Genomic DNA, 18409 nt, shown 5'->3' with positions numbered 1-18409 from the left:
TTTGTTACTGCATTGCACGTTAATGTGATTCTGGGGAAAACTGAACCTGTTAGGCAACAGGAGTCAGTATACATTTTTCAGAATTTTTTTATAACATTAACAAAGATGGTAGTATTTAATCTAAATGTAATGTAAGATCTAAATCAAAAGGGGGGCAGTCTTTTAACACATAGCCTAGCCAGTAAAAATGATCTATATGTCAAATGTTGTATTAGGATTTAAAATAATGAAAGGAAAGAGTTATTTAATATGCAATAACATTAATACTCAGGTTTAGTGGTGTAGTGCTTAGCAATTCTGGCTTAAATGCTCTGTGAATACCATTTTTTGTGAGGAGAAAAACATAGATGCTGAGAAGTGAGACAGTGTAGGACCAAACCAATTTACACCCCTCTTAATTATTGAGTTCAGGTGTTTGCATACATATGGCTTCAATGTTTACCATTCATAAGCAGGTGTCTTGCCATATAGTGTAAAACAGAGATTATATTTTATACTGTAATTAGCACATATGCCATAACATTTGAGTGGTATGGTTATATTACTGTGTTTTTTGTTTTTTTAATTATTACTGCTTGACCCTTCCAAAAATTTTATTTTATAATTGTGTTCATAGCCATTTTTCTATTTACTGAAGTAGAGTTGCTATTCTTTTTACCACTGGAAGGCACTGTTGACCATCATAGGATTAACTTGGTCTCTGTAACATGTTTGTCTTGAACGCAATACGTATTGATAATGTGGAATTCAACATTATTTTAAAACAACTGCTATGCTTCCTTGTAACTGGGCTAAGAGCATGTCGTACAATATAAAGGCAGGGCTAAACTGAAATATTAAACTTTTAATTTAAGTGTAGATCTTTTTTCACCAACAGCTTAGTACTGGTCATAGTCACAGTCGGTCTGATTTCACCAGAAACCCCTCCTCCACCCACAGACATAGCCGGTCATGCTTGAATAGATGCCTTGCCGGCTAAAAGCACCACTGAGTTGCTAACCCTGGTGGGCGAACAAAATAAACCGCCTGGCCAGCCAAGTGCCTTTAGAAACACGTTAATGGATAGTAAATGAAATTTTTTCCTTTGAGTATATTAATTAAATTGCAGTTGAATTTCTACCTCCTGTTTATATATGATAGAGTTTTACTGTGTATTTGGTTTGTTTTTTCTTATTTCTCTGTTAAAGTGTGGTTTTCTTTTTACCGCAGTTCTTGTGCCTGCTGTGTGCCAGTCATAATGGCATTAGTGAATCTGAACTCTTGGAGATTTTCCCAGAGCTGAGTTTTCCGGCGCTCTCTTCTCTCCTCTGCAGACTGCAAAACCTCCTGATTATCTCCTTCAGCTGTGGCCTTGTCCGCTTTCAGCACCTGCAGGTCTGTGTGTGTCAGTGTGTTTCTGTTTAAGGTTGTGTATGGGGTTGTGTGTGTCAGCTAGAAAGTAAGGACAGCAAAATTATAGAACATGATTTGCGTTCATTAAGCCACAAAGGCATTAATAAGGTTGGACACTGGTGTTGAGTAAGAGTAAGTTTTAAAAAATGACAACGTATAAAATACAACCTTATTCAATTGTTACTTCTCCACAGAACTTTTTACAAATGGCTCTTTACATATAGGCAGATAACAGTTTCTTGCAATTAGTAATCTTTGATATTAACACTGCTCCAATGGTGGTGTGCTATGCACAACTTCAACCACTGTTTAGAATCTAGACTTGTGTGTGTTTGCTTAACAAAGAAAGTTTGTTAAACATAAAGCACTTGATAAACTGGTCTAGTGTTAATGTTGCTTTGACAAAGTTTGATCTCATTTGTAAGACTTAACATCGAACAGTATTTTTTATTTGCTCTGCATTGCTTTCAGCTTTTATTGCTATTTATTTCCATAATTTCACATTAGAAACACTTAAAGTTAAATAACAAAAACACTTAAACCAGGGATGCTCTTTATGACAGTTATAATGAACAGAATTATTTTTATAATAATGGCATCATGTGACAGAACTTTCAGTATAGTAATTACAGTGCTATAGTTTATATTCCATATTCCTCCATATTTATTTTGCGAATGCGTCTTTTTGCTAAATGTAATGTATTGCACTATTTAGTCCACATACTTTTGGCTATATGATGTTTGTCTGAAGTAACAAGTTATAAGATTTATCACGTCTTTGGTTGTGTTATGTGTTTAATCTTTGGTCTCACTGGTGTAGTTGGTGGTCATTTTTATCTACTTCCACTTACTGCCTTATTCTACTTAATCCAGTTTCACATCTTCTTCTGTGCAGCAGAAATGAACATAGTGGAACTAACAGTTTTAGTCTAAGCAGCAGAAGTGTACGGGGGTGTTGAGGAAGCTGGTCAGTATATTTGGTATAACCTCCTGCTATTTCAGCAAAAAAGAAAAAAAATGACAGGGAACCTTTTTGACAGGCCTGGGTGTGTACTAGTGATATTTTAGTTTTGATTTTTACATTACTTTTACTTTATTGTAAATGAATTGTTCATACATTTAAATGTCAGTTTAGATTTTAGAGTTGTTTGTTATTATATATTTTTATATCATTTTTACTTTAGATATTTTTTAATTTAAGTGTAGGTATTTTTAGTTTTCAGGACATAATGATTATACGAGTATTATTCTGCATGGGAATCAGAGTCATGGTGTGTAAACAGTGGATTTGCTGTTAGTGACAAAATGACTGTGATAGTATAGGTGATTTAAATCTGTTCCTTTTTTCCTAAATAGATGACTGGATGGGTATGAGTATGTGTATTGTTTATGTGTAGGGTTTCAGGGTAGACCTCTGAGGGTCAGAGGATGAAGGATGAAGCAATTAATTAAGATTAATAAATAATCATATGTTCACAATTGAAAACCTCCTCTGTCATACTAGACTTGTCTGTTCTTCTTGAAGTTTATTAGGTCTAGTTTGAAGTAAAATCACTAAATAACAAATACAAAACATTATTTAATGAACATTGGTGAATAGGCAGAACATTTAGCTGGTCCTTTCTTATAAATTTACATTTTACATTAGTCTGGATCTTGTGTTTAAAAGTGTTCTTTGCAGCATTTTTCAGTTTGGTCAGAGATTGGTGCGTGTGTGTGTAAGTGTGTGTGTGTTAATTTGTCTCTGTATCTTTACAGGCATGTGAGGCAGTAATGCAGGAGTTCCTCAATGGAGGGAGATGTGCTTCATACAGAGAGAACCTTATTCAGTATTTTAGCCAGCAACTTAGGTCTGAACCTTGTACACACACACACACACACATTATTATAATAACCGTGTAGTCTTTGACATTGCTGTAGAGGAATTTTTGCCCAGGCTTCTTTGTAAAATTCAAGGACGTACTGCCCATTTAACATTGTGTCACTGCATCTCAATGTAGACTACACCACTCTAAGACCCTAATTTATGTATTGTCTTATTCAAGCCATTTAGGGGTGAACCTGCTCTTGTACTTTAGACTGCTGTTTGCATAACCCAGCTGCATTAGAGCTACAGATCACAATCTGATACCTGGACGTCAATTTACCTATGGTTCAACAACCAGAACATTCTGTTAGTATGATATTTAACACATAAACATGGAATTAAACACCACCCACCCAACCACCACAGTCTTCACTCTTTTTGGAAGGCTTTGCACAAGGTGTTGGAGGTGTATGTAGGATGTGTTTGTGAGCTTAGGTTAAATGTTCCAGTTTATTTCAAAGTTGTTTAGTGGGGTTGAGGTCAGGACTCTTAACTATGTTAATAGTGTAAGGAGGAGTTTAAAGATATGGACTGCATCTTAATTATGATTATCAAATTTAGTTGGCCATTATTATGATATTGTGATACCAGCTAGCCTATAAAATGCTTATTATTTGTATTTGAGACCTGTTGATATGAAACTTCAGGATGTGTTCTGTTTTAATGAAACACTACATGCTATAAGGGCAGTGGTAGCTCAGTGGTTAAGGTACTGGACCAGTGAACTGATTGCATTGGTCACAACTGTAGTCGCTTTGGATTGAAATATTTGCTGATAGCCATAATGTTAATAGGATAACAAGAGTAACTGATTTGTTTTAAAATGATCATTGGTATAACATTAGATATTTGTATTCATGTAATTTTAAAGCGGGGCTTATATTAAAAAAAATAGACAAAGACTGTAAACAAGCTTCCAGCCTTGTCTCTTTGGTGTAATGTTGTATGCACTGGCACTCTCAGCCGTCTTGCTTGTTACACGCTCACTCACCGGATCCTCAGAATTTTTTCAGCTTTTTATTCCAGAAGCCTAACATTATGTCAGCCAGCCACAAATTCCAGGCCCAGTCGACAAGAGATTGGCTCTCCTACAACGTCTAATACCAAACCAACATTAATAGACAAGGTTAACAAGAACTAACGTGAACCAAAAACTTCATTAGTAATCCTTTTGTACGATTGTGTGTGTGTGTGTGTGTGTGTGTGTACAGTAAGGACAGGGTGACATGGCGTGTGGCAGATGAGTTGCCCTGGTTGCTGCAGCAGAACGGAGAGAGAAGCAAACTTCATCTTATCTTGCTCAACCTGTTTGTCTCACAGAATCTCTACAAAAGGTGCAATTTCTTATTCTTACCATCAGTCTGTCTATTAATCTATCAGCTCTACCATCGGTCTGTCCATTAAGCAATCAGCTTTACCATCAATCTGTCTATTAATCTATTAGCTCTACCATCAGTCAGGCCATCAATCTGTTAGCCCTACCAGAGGTCTGTTGATTAATCTGTCAGTTTTACAGTCATTTTGCCCATTGATCTGTCCATCATTCTGTTTATTAATCTGCCTATCATGCTGTCTGGTTATCTGTCCATCAGATCTGTCTGTTAATCTATTCAACAGCCTGTCCATCTATCTGTCTGCTGTCTATTAATTTATTTCTTAGTCTCTTCATTATTCTATTTATTTGTGGATTAATAATAAAAGTATACAGTGTACCAGAGTTATTTACAGCCATTAATTTAGTACCTTGTGCCGCCTTCCTTTGATAAGATCTCAGCTCAGAGTCTTAATACCTAAGAGAGTGGAAAAGATCTAAAACCATTTCTCCAAACAAAATCACTTGTTTGGGGGATCTTTTGTTTGATATAAAGATCAACCAAATTAAGATTTAAATAAAAGTTTAAATCTGTTTAAATTGTGGTAGGGACAACATGCTTCAGACTGGCAACTTTCCTATCTTAGCTAGCCACTGTGCACAAAGCAGGGTCCACACAGACATGGTTTATTAAGTTTGGTCTGGACAAATTCCAGTGGCTTGCACAGGACCCTGAACCTAAACCTCAACCATTTCAGGATGAAATGGAATGTTGATTGCAAGCAAAACCTACTCATTCAACATCAGTGCATGATTACTCAAGTGTTTGTGGAAATTTGGGACAATTTAATAAAAACAGACACATGACAACGTGTTTGTGTCTTGTGAAAAGCCCTTCCAGAAGTCTGGAGGCTGTTATGGCCACAAAGGAGAAGCAATTTCCATAGTTTTGAGAGGGTTTTGAGATGGGATGTCCAGCAAGCTATTGGTCTGCTGATCACATGCTTCTGACTATATAGTGTATCAGTAACCAAAGCATTGTTGTTAAAGATTATAGGCCATAATCCCTTTAAAGACTAGCTAGGACCAGGTGATTTTTGTCAGGTTCTAATGTGTAATGCACAGAATAAAATATTAAAATAATATTAAAATATTGCCCTTTTTTCAGATCTTGTAAGATAATGACCTGTGTGTGTTTTCAGAGGTCATTTCTCAGAGCTGCTAGCATATTGGCAGTTTGTTGGAAAGGACAAAGTGTCCATGTCTGCAGAATATTTTGATGCTCTGAAGGAATTTGAGCAGAACTGCGAGAGTGAAGAAAGCATGACCAGACTGGCCAACCTGTATGAGACACTGGGTCGATTCCTCAAGGACCTGGGCCTTCTCAGTCAGGTACACACACTTTGTTCATGCTGACACTCACCCAACCGTACAGCCTAATATCTACAGGGAGATTCACTTGAAAGAGACCTTTTAGGACAAAGCAATCTGAACCAAAAAAATATGTACATACCAAAAAAATACATGTGTAATCAATACTGCTCTGCTCAATACGCACTGCTCAATACTGTACACCACCCTCCTGATGAGAAGTGGAGTGACTGAGTGAAGGGGTATGGGGTATGCACCCTGAAGTTGCAAATGGAGGTTAAACGTCGCAACGGCTGTCCTACCTCATCGTGCTGACGCAGGGGCATTCCGGCTTGTTTGAAGCTCCATATACTGAGGAGCACATTGCATGTTCAGATTGTTTCGTTCAGATTGCTTTGTACTAGCAAGAGTTATTATAGAATATTTGGGGCCTCTTTTGAGTGAATCTCCCTGTAATTAGGCAATTCTACTAATTCTACTAAAACTCTGTTAAAAATATACCGACCCGTCACTTTATTAAAACACCTGTTAAATACTTGCTTCCCCTCTAATTCTTTGCCAGCTCTTCTAAAGTTTTTAAATGTGTTTGGGTGTGTGTTTTTAGTCTGTGCCCCCCCTGCAGCGCTCTTTGGAGATTCGCGAGACGGCTTTAGACCCAGATCATCCCAGTGTGGCCCAGTCACTGCACCAGCTGGCCGAAGTCTACGTCCACTGGAGAAAGTTTGGCAACGCCGAGCAGCTGTACAAGCAGGCGCTGGAGATCAGTGAGAACGCCTACGGAGCCGAGCACTCGAGTGTGGCACGAGAACTTGACTCCCTCTCGCTTCTCTACCAGAAACAAAACAAGTACACACTGCTTGCTTTAATTAAGGCACTTTCACTTTTAGTGAGGACTTCTAATGTTTGCTGACCTTTTATGACCCTGAGGTGTTTTTTTTTAGGTATGAGCAAGCTGAGAAACTGCACAAAAGGTCAGTCAAAATCAGGCAGGAAATGGCTCGGCATAAAGGTCACATGGTAAGAGACTAATCTTTCTTTTTATTAATGTTTAAAATGATCTGTATATGCCAATGATATGAACAATATAAATGATATATTAAAGTAATTACTGCTGTTACTTATCTGTGACTGAATGAATTGGAAGACAAACTTCTTTGCTTATAGAAAACTTTATTAAGTTCTTTTATATGTTTATTGTACAGCTTGTTAATTTGGTGGTGCTGAAAGTTTATAATGGGTACGATCATACTACCTACAGTGGGGCCAAAAAGTGTTTAGTCAGCCACTGATTGTGCAAGTTCTCCTACTTAGAAAGATGAGAGAGGTCTGTAATTTTCATCATAGGTACACTTCAACTATGAGAGACAAAATGAGAAAAAAAATCCAGGAAATCACATTGTAGGATTTTTAAAGAATTTATTTGTAAATTATGGTGGAAAATAAGTATTTGGTCACCCACAAACAAGCAAGATTTATGGCTCTCACAGACCTGTAACTTCTTCTTTAAGAAGCTCTTCTGTCCTCCACTCGTTACCTGTATTAATGGCACCTGTTTGACTTCGTTATCTGTATAAAAGACACCTGTCCACAGCCTCAAACAGTCAGACTCCAAACTCAACCATGGCCAAGACCAAAGAGCTCTCGAAGGACACCAGGAAGAAAATTGTAGACCTGCACCAGGCTGGGAAGAGTGAAGCTACAATAGGCAAGCAGGTTGGTGTGAATAAATCAACTGTGGGAGCAATTGTAAGAAAATGGAAGACATACAAGACCATTGATAATCTCCCTCGATCTGGGGCCCCACGCAAGATCTCATCCCGTGGGGTCAAAATGATCATGAGAACAGTGAGCAAAAATCCCAGAACTACACGGAGGGACCTGATGAATGACCTGCAGAGAGCTGGGACCAAAGTAACAAAGGCTACCATCAGTAACACACTACGCCGAGAGGGACTCAAATCCTGCAGTGCCAGGCGTGTCCCCCTGCTTAAGCCAGTACATGTCCAGGCCCGTCTGAAGTTTGTGCATTTGGATGATCCAGAAGAGGATTGGGAGAATATCATGTGGTCAGATGAAACCAAAATGGAACTTTTTGGTAAAAACTCAACTCGTCGTGTTTGGAGGAAGAAGAATGTTGAGTTGCATCCCAAGAACATCATACCTACTGTGAAGCATGGGGGTGGAAACTTCATGCTTTGGGGCTGTTTTTCTGCAAAGGGGACAGGACGACTGATCTGTGTTAGAATAAGAATGGGAAGAATGAACGGGGCCATGTATCGTGAGATTTTAAGCCAAAACCTCCTTCCATCAGTGAGAGCATTGAAGATGGAACGTGGCTGGGTCTTCCAGCATGACAATGATCCTAAACACACCGCTCGGGCAACGAAGGAGTGGCTCCGTAAAAAGCATTTCAAGGTCCTGGAGTGGCCTAGCCAGTCTCCAGACCTCAACCCCATCGAAAATTTGTGGAGGGAGTTGAAAGTCCATGTTGCCCAGCGACAGCCCCAAAACATCACTGCTCTAGAGGAGATCTGCATGGAGGAATGGGCCAAAATACCAGCTACAGTGTGTGCAAACCTGGTGAAGACTTACAGGAAACGTTTGACCTCTGTCATTGCCAACAAAGGTTATGTTACAAAGTATTGAGTTGAACTTTTGTTATTGACCAAATACTTATTTTCCACCATAATTTACAAATAAATTCTTTAAAAAATCCTACAATGTGATTTCCTGGATTTTTTTTTCTCATTTTGTCTCTCATAGTTGATATGACTTTATATTACAGTTTTTCCCATTTTCTTACTTGCCAGTTCATTTGTCTGGCAAACCTGTGTGTTTCTGAAACATGATATACTGGGCTGCTCTGCCCGATCCGGTTTTCTGCTTGCTGGCGTGTCCCGACGGCCGTCATATAGCCACCTGTCATATTTTGACATCTGGTTCTCAGTTCTGTGCTATCCCTGTTTTATCCACTTTCTCTGTTGTGGGCTGTGGCATTTGTCTCTTTCATTTGTTGGCTTTTTATTATTATTTTTATTTTTGTCCACCCTACTTATTTGCGATTGTCCTCTTTTTGGTTACTGCCTTTTTAGTCACAGTGTTTTCCTATGTTGGTGAAAAATTTCTGCACCTCACACTTCACTTCCGAGTCTTTAATTTCACATCCATAATGAGTGCTAACAGGCTGTGTGTCCATTTATTTACCTTTATTCTCCATCTATCAATTCAGGGTTTTGTGTGCCGCTGGCTTCCACACAACCTCGATGCATAATAGATACTTATTATTTGGAATGTGTTCTTTTATCAACTGCGTCTTCTTTTTTTCCACCAAACAAAAATTTTTTGTAGTTGCCAGAATGTTCCATTTTTACTATATCAATCAACACTTGTTTCCAAGATTTCCATTTGTTTAGATGTTATGCACACCTCTGCCCTGATTATAATGCGGTTGTTAATTTTCTTTGACTCTTCCATGTAAAGCTTGCGTAGGTAACACTGCACTGTTAAATTGTGCACCATTACTCCTGTGTTGGGTAAAACTTCCTGTGCTGTTCTACAGGGATTTGTTCTGCCTTTTTGCCTGGCAGATCTGAGGATTTTCTTGCTCTTTGAGATCTCGCCTTAAGTTCCACAATGTCCATAATAAAATGTCAAAGTGTATTACACTTTGGAATTGATCAACTGATTCAACATCAACTGATTATTCTAAATGTCCATCCTGACCTAGATAATTACTGACCAGTTTATTATTATATTATAATAGTCCGTATTAATGGTGTGTTTATATGGTGTATCCACAGAGCTCATGAATTAGTTTTTTTTTCTTCAATGATTACACTGTGATTTATTTGTAAAAACTATTTATTTGTGACTTTCTCTGCTTGTGTATTACAGTATGGTTTTACTCTACTGCGTCGACGAGCACTGCAGTTGGAAGAGCTGACTCTTGGTAAAGACTCAGCTGACTGTGCCAAGACACTCAATGAACTCGGAGTTCTCTACTACCTTCAGAACAACCTAGAGTCAGTAAAGTGTTTATTTATATATATATATATATATATATATATATATATACAGGGGTTGGACAATGAAACTGAAACACCTGTCATTTTAGTGTGGGAGGTTTCATGGCTAAATTGGACCAGTCTGGTGGCCAATCTTCATTAATTGCACATTGCACCAGTAAGAGCAGAGTGTGAAGGTTCAATTAGCAGGGTAAGAGCACAGTTTTGCTCAAAATATTGCATACCAGAGTTCAAAAGAGGACAAATTGTTGGTGCACGTCTTGCTGGCGCATCTGTGACCAATACAGCAAGTCTTTGTGATGTATCAAGAGCCACGGTATCCAGGGTAATGTCAGCATACCACCAAGAAGGACAAACCACATCCAACAGGATTAACTGTGGACGCAAGAGGAAGCTGTCTGAAAGGGATGTTCGGGTGCTAACCCGGATTGTATCCAAAAAACATAAAACCACGGCTGCCCAAATCACGGCAGAATTAAATGTGCACCTCAACTCTCCTGTTTCCACCAGAACTGTCCGTCGGGAGCTCCACAGGGTCAATATACACGGCCAGGCTGCTATAGCCAAACCTTTGGTCACTCGTGCCAATGCCAAACATCGGTTTCAATGGTGCAAGGAGCGCAAATCTTGGGCTGTGGACAATGTGAAACATGTATTGTTCTCTGATGAGTCCACCTTTACTGTTTTCCCCACATCCGGGAGAGTTACGGTGTGGAGAAGCCCCAAAGAAGCGTACCACCCAGACTGTTGCATGCCCAGAGTGAAGCATGGGGGTGGATCAGTGATGGTTTGGGCTGCCATATCATGGCATTCCCTTGGCCCAATACTTGTGCTAGATGGGCGCGTCACTGCCAAGGACTACCGAACCATTCTGGAGGACCATGTGCATCCAATGGTTCAAACATTGTATCCTGAAGGCGGTGCCGTGTATCAGGATGACAATGCACCAATACACACAGCAAGACTGGTGAAAGATTGGTTTGATGAACATGAAAGTGAAGTTGAACATCTCCCATGGCCTGCACAGTCACCAGATCTAAATATTATTGAGCCACTTTGGGGTGTTTTGGAGAAGCGAGTCAGGAAACGTTTTCCTCCACCAGCATCACGTAGTGACCTGGCCACTATCCTGCAAGAAGAATGGCTTAAAATCCCTCTGACCACTGTACAGGACTTGTATATGTCATTTCCAAGACGAATTGACGCTGTATTGGCCGCAAAAGGAGGCCCTACACCATACTAATAAATTATTGTGGTCTAAAACCAGGTGTTTCAGTTTCATTGTCCAACCCCTGTATATATACAGTACAGGCCAAAAGTTTGGACACACCTTCTCATTCAATGCGTTTTCTGTATTTTCATGACTATTTACATTGTAGATTCTCACTGAAGGCATCAAAACTATGAATGAACACATGTGGAGTTATGTACTTAACAAAAAAAGGTGAAATAACTGAAAACATGTTTTATATTCTAGTTTCTTCAAAATAGCCACCCTTTGCTCTGATTACTGCTTTGCACACTCTTGGCATTCTCTCAATGAGCTTCAAGAGGTAGTCACCTGAAATGGTTTTCCAACAGTCTTGAAGGAGTTCCCAGAGGTGTTTAGCACTTGTTGGCCCCTTTGCCTTCACTCAGCTCACCCCAAACCATCTTGATTGGGTTCAGGTCCGGTGACTGTGGAGGCCAAGTCATCTGCCGCAGCACTCCATCACTCTCCTTCTTGGTCAAATAGCCCTTACACAGCCTGGAGGTGTGTTTGGGGTCATTGTCCTGTTGAAAAATAAATGATGGTCCAACTAAACGCAAACCAGATGGGATGGCATGTCGCTGCAGGATGCTGTGGTAGCCATGCTGGTTCAGTGTGCCTTCAATTTTGAATAAATCCCCAACAGTGTCACCAGCAAAACACCCCCACACCATCACAGCTCCTCCTCCATGCTTCACAGTGGGAACCAGGCATGTGGAATCCATCCGTTCACCTTTTCTGCGTCTCACAAAGACACGGCGGTTGGAACCAAAGATCTCAAATTTGGACTCATCAGACCAAAGCACAGATTTCCACTGGTCTAATGTCCATTCCTTGTGTTTTTTGGCCCAAACAAATCTCTTCTGCTTGTTGCCTCTCCTTAGCAGTGGTTTCCTAGCAGCTATTTGACCATGAAGGCCTGATTTGCGCAGTCTCCTCTTAACAGTTGTTCTAGAGATGGGTCTGCTGCTAGAACTCTGTGTGGCATTCAACTGGTCTGTGATCTGAGCTGCTGTTAACTTGCGATTTCTGAGGCTGGTGACTCGGATGAACTTGTCCTGAGAAGCAGAGGTGACTCTTGGTCTTCCTTTCCTGGGTCGGTCCTCGTGTGTGCCAGTTTCGCTGTAGCGCTTGATGGTTTTTGTGACTCCACTTGGGGACACATTTAAAGTTTTTGCAATTTTCCGGACTGACTGACCTTCATTTCTTAAAGTAATGATGGCCACTCGTTTTTCTTCAGTTAGCTGATTGGTTCTTGCCATAATATTAATTTTAACAGTTGTCCAATAGGGCTGTCGGCTGTGTAGTAACCTGTCTTCTGCACCACACAACTGATGGTCCCAACCCCATTGATAAAGCAAGAAATTCCACTAATAAACCATTTCAGGTGACTACCTCTTGAAGCTCATTGAGAGAATGCCAAGAGTGTGCAAAGCAGTAATCAGAGCAAAGGGTGGCTATTTTGAAGAAACTAGAATATAAAACATGTTTTCAGTTATTTCACCTTTTTTTGTTAAGTACATAACTCCACATGTGTTCATTCATAGTTTTGATGCCTTCAGTGAGAATCTACAATGTAAATAGTCATGAAAATACAGAAAACGCATTGAATGAGAAGGTGTGTCCAAACTTTTGGCCTGTACTGTATATATATATATATATATATATATATATACACAGTATAATGTCATTCTATTTTTTGAGTTCTCTTAAAATAAAGTAAAAATCACAAACTGAAATCTCTTCACGAAAGCTTGTAGTCCTCTTACTTTGTAGATGTCTTTTTGGATACACATTATAGATTTGAGCAGTTTATCCCATTCTTTGTGGCAGATGCTTTTAAATTCTGTCAGATTAGATGTCAGATTAGATGACTGGCTGGGCCAGTCAAGGACATTTAATCCATAGGCCGCTCAGGTGGCGCAGCAGTAAAAACACACGCTGGAACCAGTGCTGGGATCTCGAATACATCGTATGGAATCTCAGCTCTGCCTACCGGGCCGGCTAAGGCTGAACGGCCACATAAACAACGATTGGCCTGTTGTTCAGATATGGGCGGGACTAAGCCGGATGGGGTCTCTCTCCCATGACTGGTGCAATTACAACTGCTGGCTGATTAATGGCGCTGGCACAGAGATGAGAAAAGAGTGCTCTCAGGGTGTGTCCTCTCCGTACACAACGCTGAGCTGCACTGCACTCGTCAAAGTGCAGGTGATAAAATGCATACGTGTCGGAGGGGGTGTGGGTTAGCTTCGTTCTCCTCAGTCAGAGCAGGGATCGCATTGGTGGAGAGGAAGCATGACGCATTCGGGCAGTTGGACGCACTAAAAGGAAGAAAAAGGGGAGAAAATGCATAAAGAAAAATATATATAAAAAAAACAAGGACATTTAATCCATCACTCAATGGTCACCAGTCTTCCTGTCCCTGTTGCTGAGAAGCAACCCTATAGCATGATGCTAGCACCACCATGTTTCATTTTAGAGATGGTATCAAACAGGAGCTGTGCAGTGCCTGTTTTCTGCCAGACATAGTGTATGATATTAAGCCTAAAATCTTAAATTCTAATCAGAACTTACAATGATTTCAAAATGAGAAAGTCCAATGTGATCCTGGGAGCACTCAAGTCCTTAGATGTTGAGTTTTATTCTTGCCCTGATCTATGCCTTGCCACAATTAGATTGTGGTGTTTTACAGATAGCTCCTTGGTTTGTTTTTTTCCCTGACAGGGAATATAAATTGTGGGCACTTATTGACTCCGCTCTGTGCCTTTCTTAACCATGTTCGATCAATTTAAATAGCAACAGGTTGATCCCAGTGGGGTTCTAGACACATCTCAATAATAATTGTGTACAGGTGTAACATGTTTGATTAAAAGTAGAGTACTAATGTTTCTGTACATTAATCATTTCCATTTTTTTTCATTAATTAAAAACAGTCATTTTAAGTTATTCAGTGTTCATGGTTTTGATTATAGCCAAAAAATAAATATGCAACACAAAGTTTGCAAAAGGTCAAGGGGTCTAAATATTTCTTAAATCCACTGTACAGTTTTTGACTATTTTACATAGTTTTTACAATTTAAATGAAATTTGAGGTTTGTTATCAGCAAGTATGAAATCTGTGAGGTTCTGACAGCTGACATTGTATTCTTAGTTTCTTGTTTGTTATTGTTTCTATTTCAGGTTTGAAAACAAAATGAGATCAGTTGTAAGCCAGGCCTCATTGTCTATCATCAGTGCCTGACCTTACAAATCTTTCCACTGAATGAGCTTAGAAAATGAGGCTGTTATTGCTCCACAATATATTCCACAATAATGTTTGGGAATGGTTTTGGAATGGGACGTTAAACAAGTTCCAATAAGTGTCCATGTACTTTCATTTATTTAATCAAGCGTTTTTGTAATCATTGCAGTGAATGTACAGGCAAATGTTTTCATGACATGTGTATGGGTAATACACTTTATCTTCCACGTCTATTAAAATACCAGTCTAGTTAGTAAAATAACCTTATTATCTTGATTTTTTTCAAATTTTCTAAACTATCGTCTTTGATGTCTTAGTAATTCTAAGCAATGAAGTCAAACTATTGTTTTCTCTCTGTTAGAGAAATATGTGCTCTGGTAATTTCTATACCTATGGTCAAACTGTAAATTATACTATACAGCCAAAATTATGTTGGTATGAGCCTTGGACAGTATATTAAAATATTAATGCAAATGGTCTTTCCAATATAGTTGCAACCTCCATTCTTCTGGAAAAGCGTTTCACAAGACCTTGGAGTGTATTAGTGCCTATTTAGACCTAAGAGAATTTGTAAGCATAGGCACTGATGTTTGAAAATGCTTGGCTTTCAGTTGAGATTCCAAATGTGTTTAGCAGGGTTAATAGATGGCCTGTGGATGTCCTATGAACCAAACTTGACTACTCATGTATTTATGAACCTTGCTTTGTGTGGGTTTACTTAGTCATGCTGGAATGGAAAAAAGCCACAATAATTGTATATAATTAACTATACAGGTGTGGAGAATGGGTTTGACAAACACCTGAAGTTACTAATTAGGAGTGGCGTCAACACACATTTTACTATATTGTGTAATGTATTTTGTTGTTGTGTGAATCTCAGTGCAGCAAAAGTTTTCCTGACTCGTTCACTGGAGATGCGGCAGCGTGTGTTGGGTGCTGATCACCCTGACTGTGCTCAGTCTCTGAACAACCTGGCAGCCCTTCACTGCGAGAGGAAGGATTATGAGAGTGCTGAACAGCTGTATGAGAAAGCGCTGGAAATCCGCAAGCGAGCCCTCGCTCCGGATCACCCATCACTCGCCTACACCCTCAAACACCTAGCCATGCTGTACAAACGCAGAGTGAGTAAGAAACACACACCACATAGCTCTGCTTTAGCTTTTTATGTGTAAACTTATTTGCCAGGTACTACATTTTATGATTTATGATACAGAGAGAGCATACAAAGTGAAAATAATGTCTTTTTAATTTATCGTGTGTGAGAGGTTAGTAAGTGCAATAGTTTACATATCTACCTGTACTGCATTAAAAAAATCTGTTGACTTCAAAGTCTTATCACAGTTTACCTGCAGCTATATTGTTTGATCAAAATAAATCACAAATAAATGTCTTTTTAAATGTTTATTTCTTTTTTGTAAAATTATTGACCTCAGCAAGTGAAACCCATGCTTTATCTGTGCACAGTGCGTGCATGCAGTTTGCACCGAGAGCGTAAAAATTTTTTTGAAACCAAACCCAGTGTTTATTCCAAAAGTTGTACAAATGCATCTAAATGTGTTATACTGGTACAGGTGCTACGCATCTATGTAGAAAGAGCTATAGATTTTAGAAGGGTGATCAATTTATTGTTTCTTGGTCTAAGCCATATACAGGAAAGCTGGGCACATTTCAAAATTAGAATGGCAACTTCATAGACTATTTTTCAGGGGTTCTCTGTTTAGGATGTGTGCAGCAGTGAGCTGGTCCTCAACAAATAGGTCCATCAGGTTTTATAAACAGTGATGTAACAGTGGCAGCAGTAGCACAGACTGTGCTAAGGGCCGGTTCCACTATTAAGCAGAGCCATCCCCTACATCCTTAATTGGTTGGCGACAGGCATTTAAGACAGTCTTGTCCAGCAGTACAGGAGTAGTGAGACACTAAAACGAAGGCTTGAAAGCGGACTTAAGGTTTATTATTTAGTCTTGGTTTTCTGATATCATGAGTGAGGTGTGAAACCAGACTCTCCTTGCAGGGGGAAGCAAGTAAGAAATGCACATGTTTTGAATGACTTGTGTTAGTGAATTATACATGGAAGACGGGATGCAAAAACGTCACTGCTGTCGGTCAGCCAACTGGCTGGTGAGGTGGTATGAAGTCTTCTGAGTCATACACTGGAGGGCATATTCCATGACATGACTCAAGTATGCTATCAGTAAGGCCCTACCTGATTCACGGCCGTAAAAATTGCGTCACGGACCGTGAAATTAACCATTTCCCATGTAATATGCAATTTACTGTAAAATTCAACTTTTAAAGTTTGTGTTTAGCAATTCAACATTTTTCATTAGCATAGCGTATGAAATATGAGGCGGTCCTAGCAATCATAGGGCAATTAAGTTAGTGTAACTGACTTTTCTGTGGTTAAGTGTGCTGACAATGTTTGATGTATGTGTTTACATATTGAGTGCATTTTGTCCCTTTGTGGATTCCATAATCAATGAAACCGTGTGCTTCTCTACACACGTGATCATCTCTCTGTAGTCTGTGCTGCACTTCAAAAGAACAAGCTAGTAAAGTATTATACTCCTGATAGTCTATGTGCAGTTTGTTTCAAACTCTAAAGATGCTCAGTTACACTAGCAGTCAGTTAGACAAAATGTCCAAGATGTCGTAGTCTAAAGCAGCTACAAACACTACACGGGTAACTGAGTTTGGAAAACTCCCAACCTATTCTGTGGATGCAGAGGAGGGGGGGGTCAAAACACGGATATAATTAAATTTATGAGTGTTCATGACTGAAATGTGGCACTTTTCTTTAAAAATCTGTGAAATCTGTGATTTAAAAAAAACGGGGTACGTGAAATTAAGAACATTTTCCCATGAATTTAGTAGGGCCCTAGCTATTAGAGAACCATATGTTACATACACTATATTGCCAAAAGTATTTACTCACCCATCCAAATAATTGAATTCAGGTGTTCCAATCACTTCCATGGCCACAGGTGTATAAAACCAAGCACCAAGCAGGCATGCAGACTGCTTCTACAAACATTAGTGAAAGAATGGGTGTCTCTCAGGAGCTCAGTGAATTCCAGCGTGGTACCGTGATAGGATGCCACCTGTGCAACAAGTCCAGTCATTAAATTTCCTTGCTACTAAATATTGGATTATCGATTGGGAACGACAGCAACTCAGCCACAAAGTGGTAGGCCATGTAAAATAACAGAGCGGGGTCAGCGGATGCTGAGGCGCATAGTCGCCAACTTTCTGCCAAGTCAAACGCTACAGACCTCCAAACTTCATGTGGCCGCAAGAACAGTGTGTAGAGAGCTTCATGGAATGGGTTTCCATGGCAGAGCAGCTGCATCCAAGCCTTACATCACCAAGCGCAATGCAAAATGTCGGATGCAGTGGTGTAAAGCCAAGCGCAATGCAAAATGTCGGGTGCAGTGGTGTAAAGCCAAGCGCAATGTAAAATGTCGGATGCAGTGGTGTAAAGCACGCCGCCACTGGACTCTAGAGCAGTGGAGACGTGTTCTCTTGAGTGACGAATCATGCTTCTCCGCCTGGCAATACGATGGTCGAGTCTGGGTTTGGCAGTTGCCAGGAGAACGGTACTTGTCTGACTGCATTGTGCCAAGTGTAAAGTTTGGTGGAGGGGGGATTATGGTGTGGGGTTGTTTTTCAGGAGTTGGGCTCGGCCCCTTAGTTCCAGTGAAAGGAACTCTTAATGCTTTAGCATACCAAGAGATTTGGTACAATTTCATGCTCCCAACTTTGTGGGAACAGTTTGGGGATGGCCCTTTCCTGTTTCAATATGACTGCGCACCAGTGCACAAAGCAAGGTCCATAAAGACATGGATGAGTGAGTTTGGTGTGGAAGAACTTGACTGGCCTGCACCTCCTGACCTCAACCCAATAGAACACCTTTGGGATGAATTAGAGCGGAGACTGCGAGCCAGGCCTT

The 18409-nt window shown here is 39.9% G+C and overlaps 1 protein-coding gene across 1 annotated transcript in view; it reads left to right on the top strand.

The window, feature by feature from the left end:
* nphp3 (nephronophthisis 3) overlaps positions 1–18409 on the top strand; it is a 59563-nt gene that overhangs the window by 33985 nt on the left and 7169 nt on the right. Inside the window, exons 18-25 of the mRNA XM_062991971.1 lie at positions 1210–1374; positions 3151–3242; positions 4471–4593; positions 5774–5963; positions 6547–6788; positions 6884–6959; positions 9837–9964; positions 15341–15581. Coding sequence (XP_062848041.1) covers positions 1210–1374; positions 3151–3242; positions 4471–4593; positions 5774–5963; positions 6547–6788; positions 6884–6959; positions 9837–9964; positions 15341–15581 — 1257 coding nt within the window. The remainder of the gene's footprint in view (positions 1–1209; positions 1375–3150; positions 3243–4470; positions 4594–5773; positions 5964–6546; positions 6789–6883; positions 6960–9836; positions 9965–15340; positions 15582–18409) is intronic.

Source organism: Trichomycterus rosablanca, chromosome 3 (assembly GCF_030014385.1).
Source record: "Trichomycterus rosablanca isolate fTriRos1 chromosome 3, fTriRos1.hap1, whole genome shotgun sequence".
Lineage (NCBI taxonomy): Eukaryota > Metazoa > Chordata > Actinopteri > Siluriformes > Trichomycteridae > Trichomycterus > Trichomycterus rosablanca.
The sequence above is the reverse complement of the archived record's forward strand: the minus strand, read 5'-3'. Positions and strand labels throughout refer to the sequence as shown.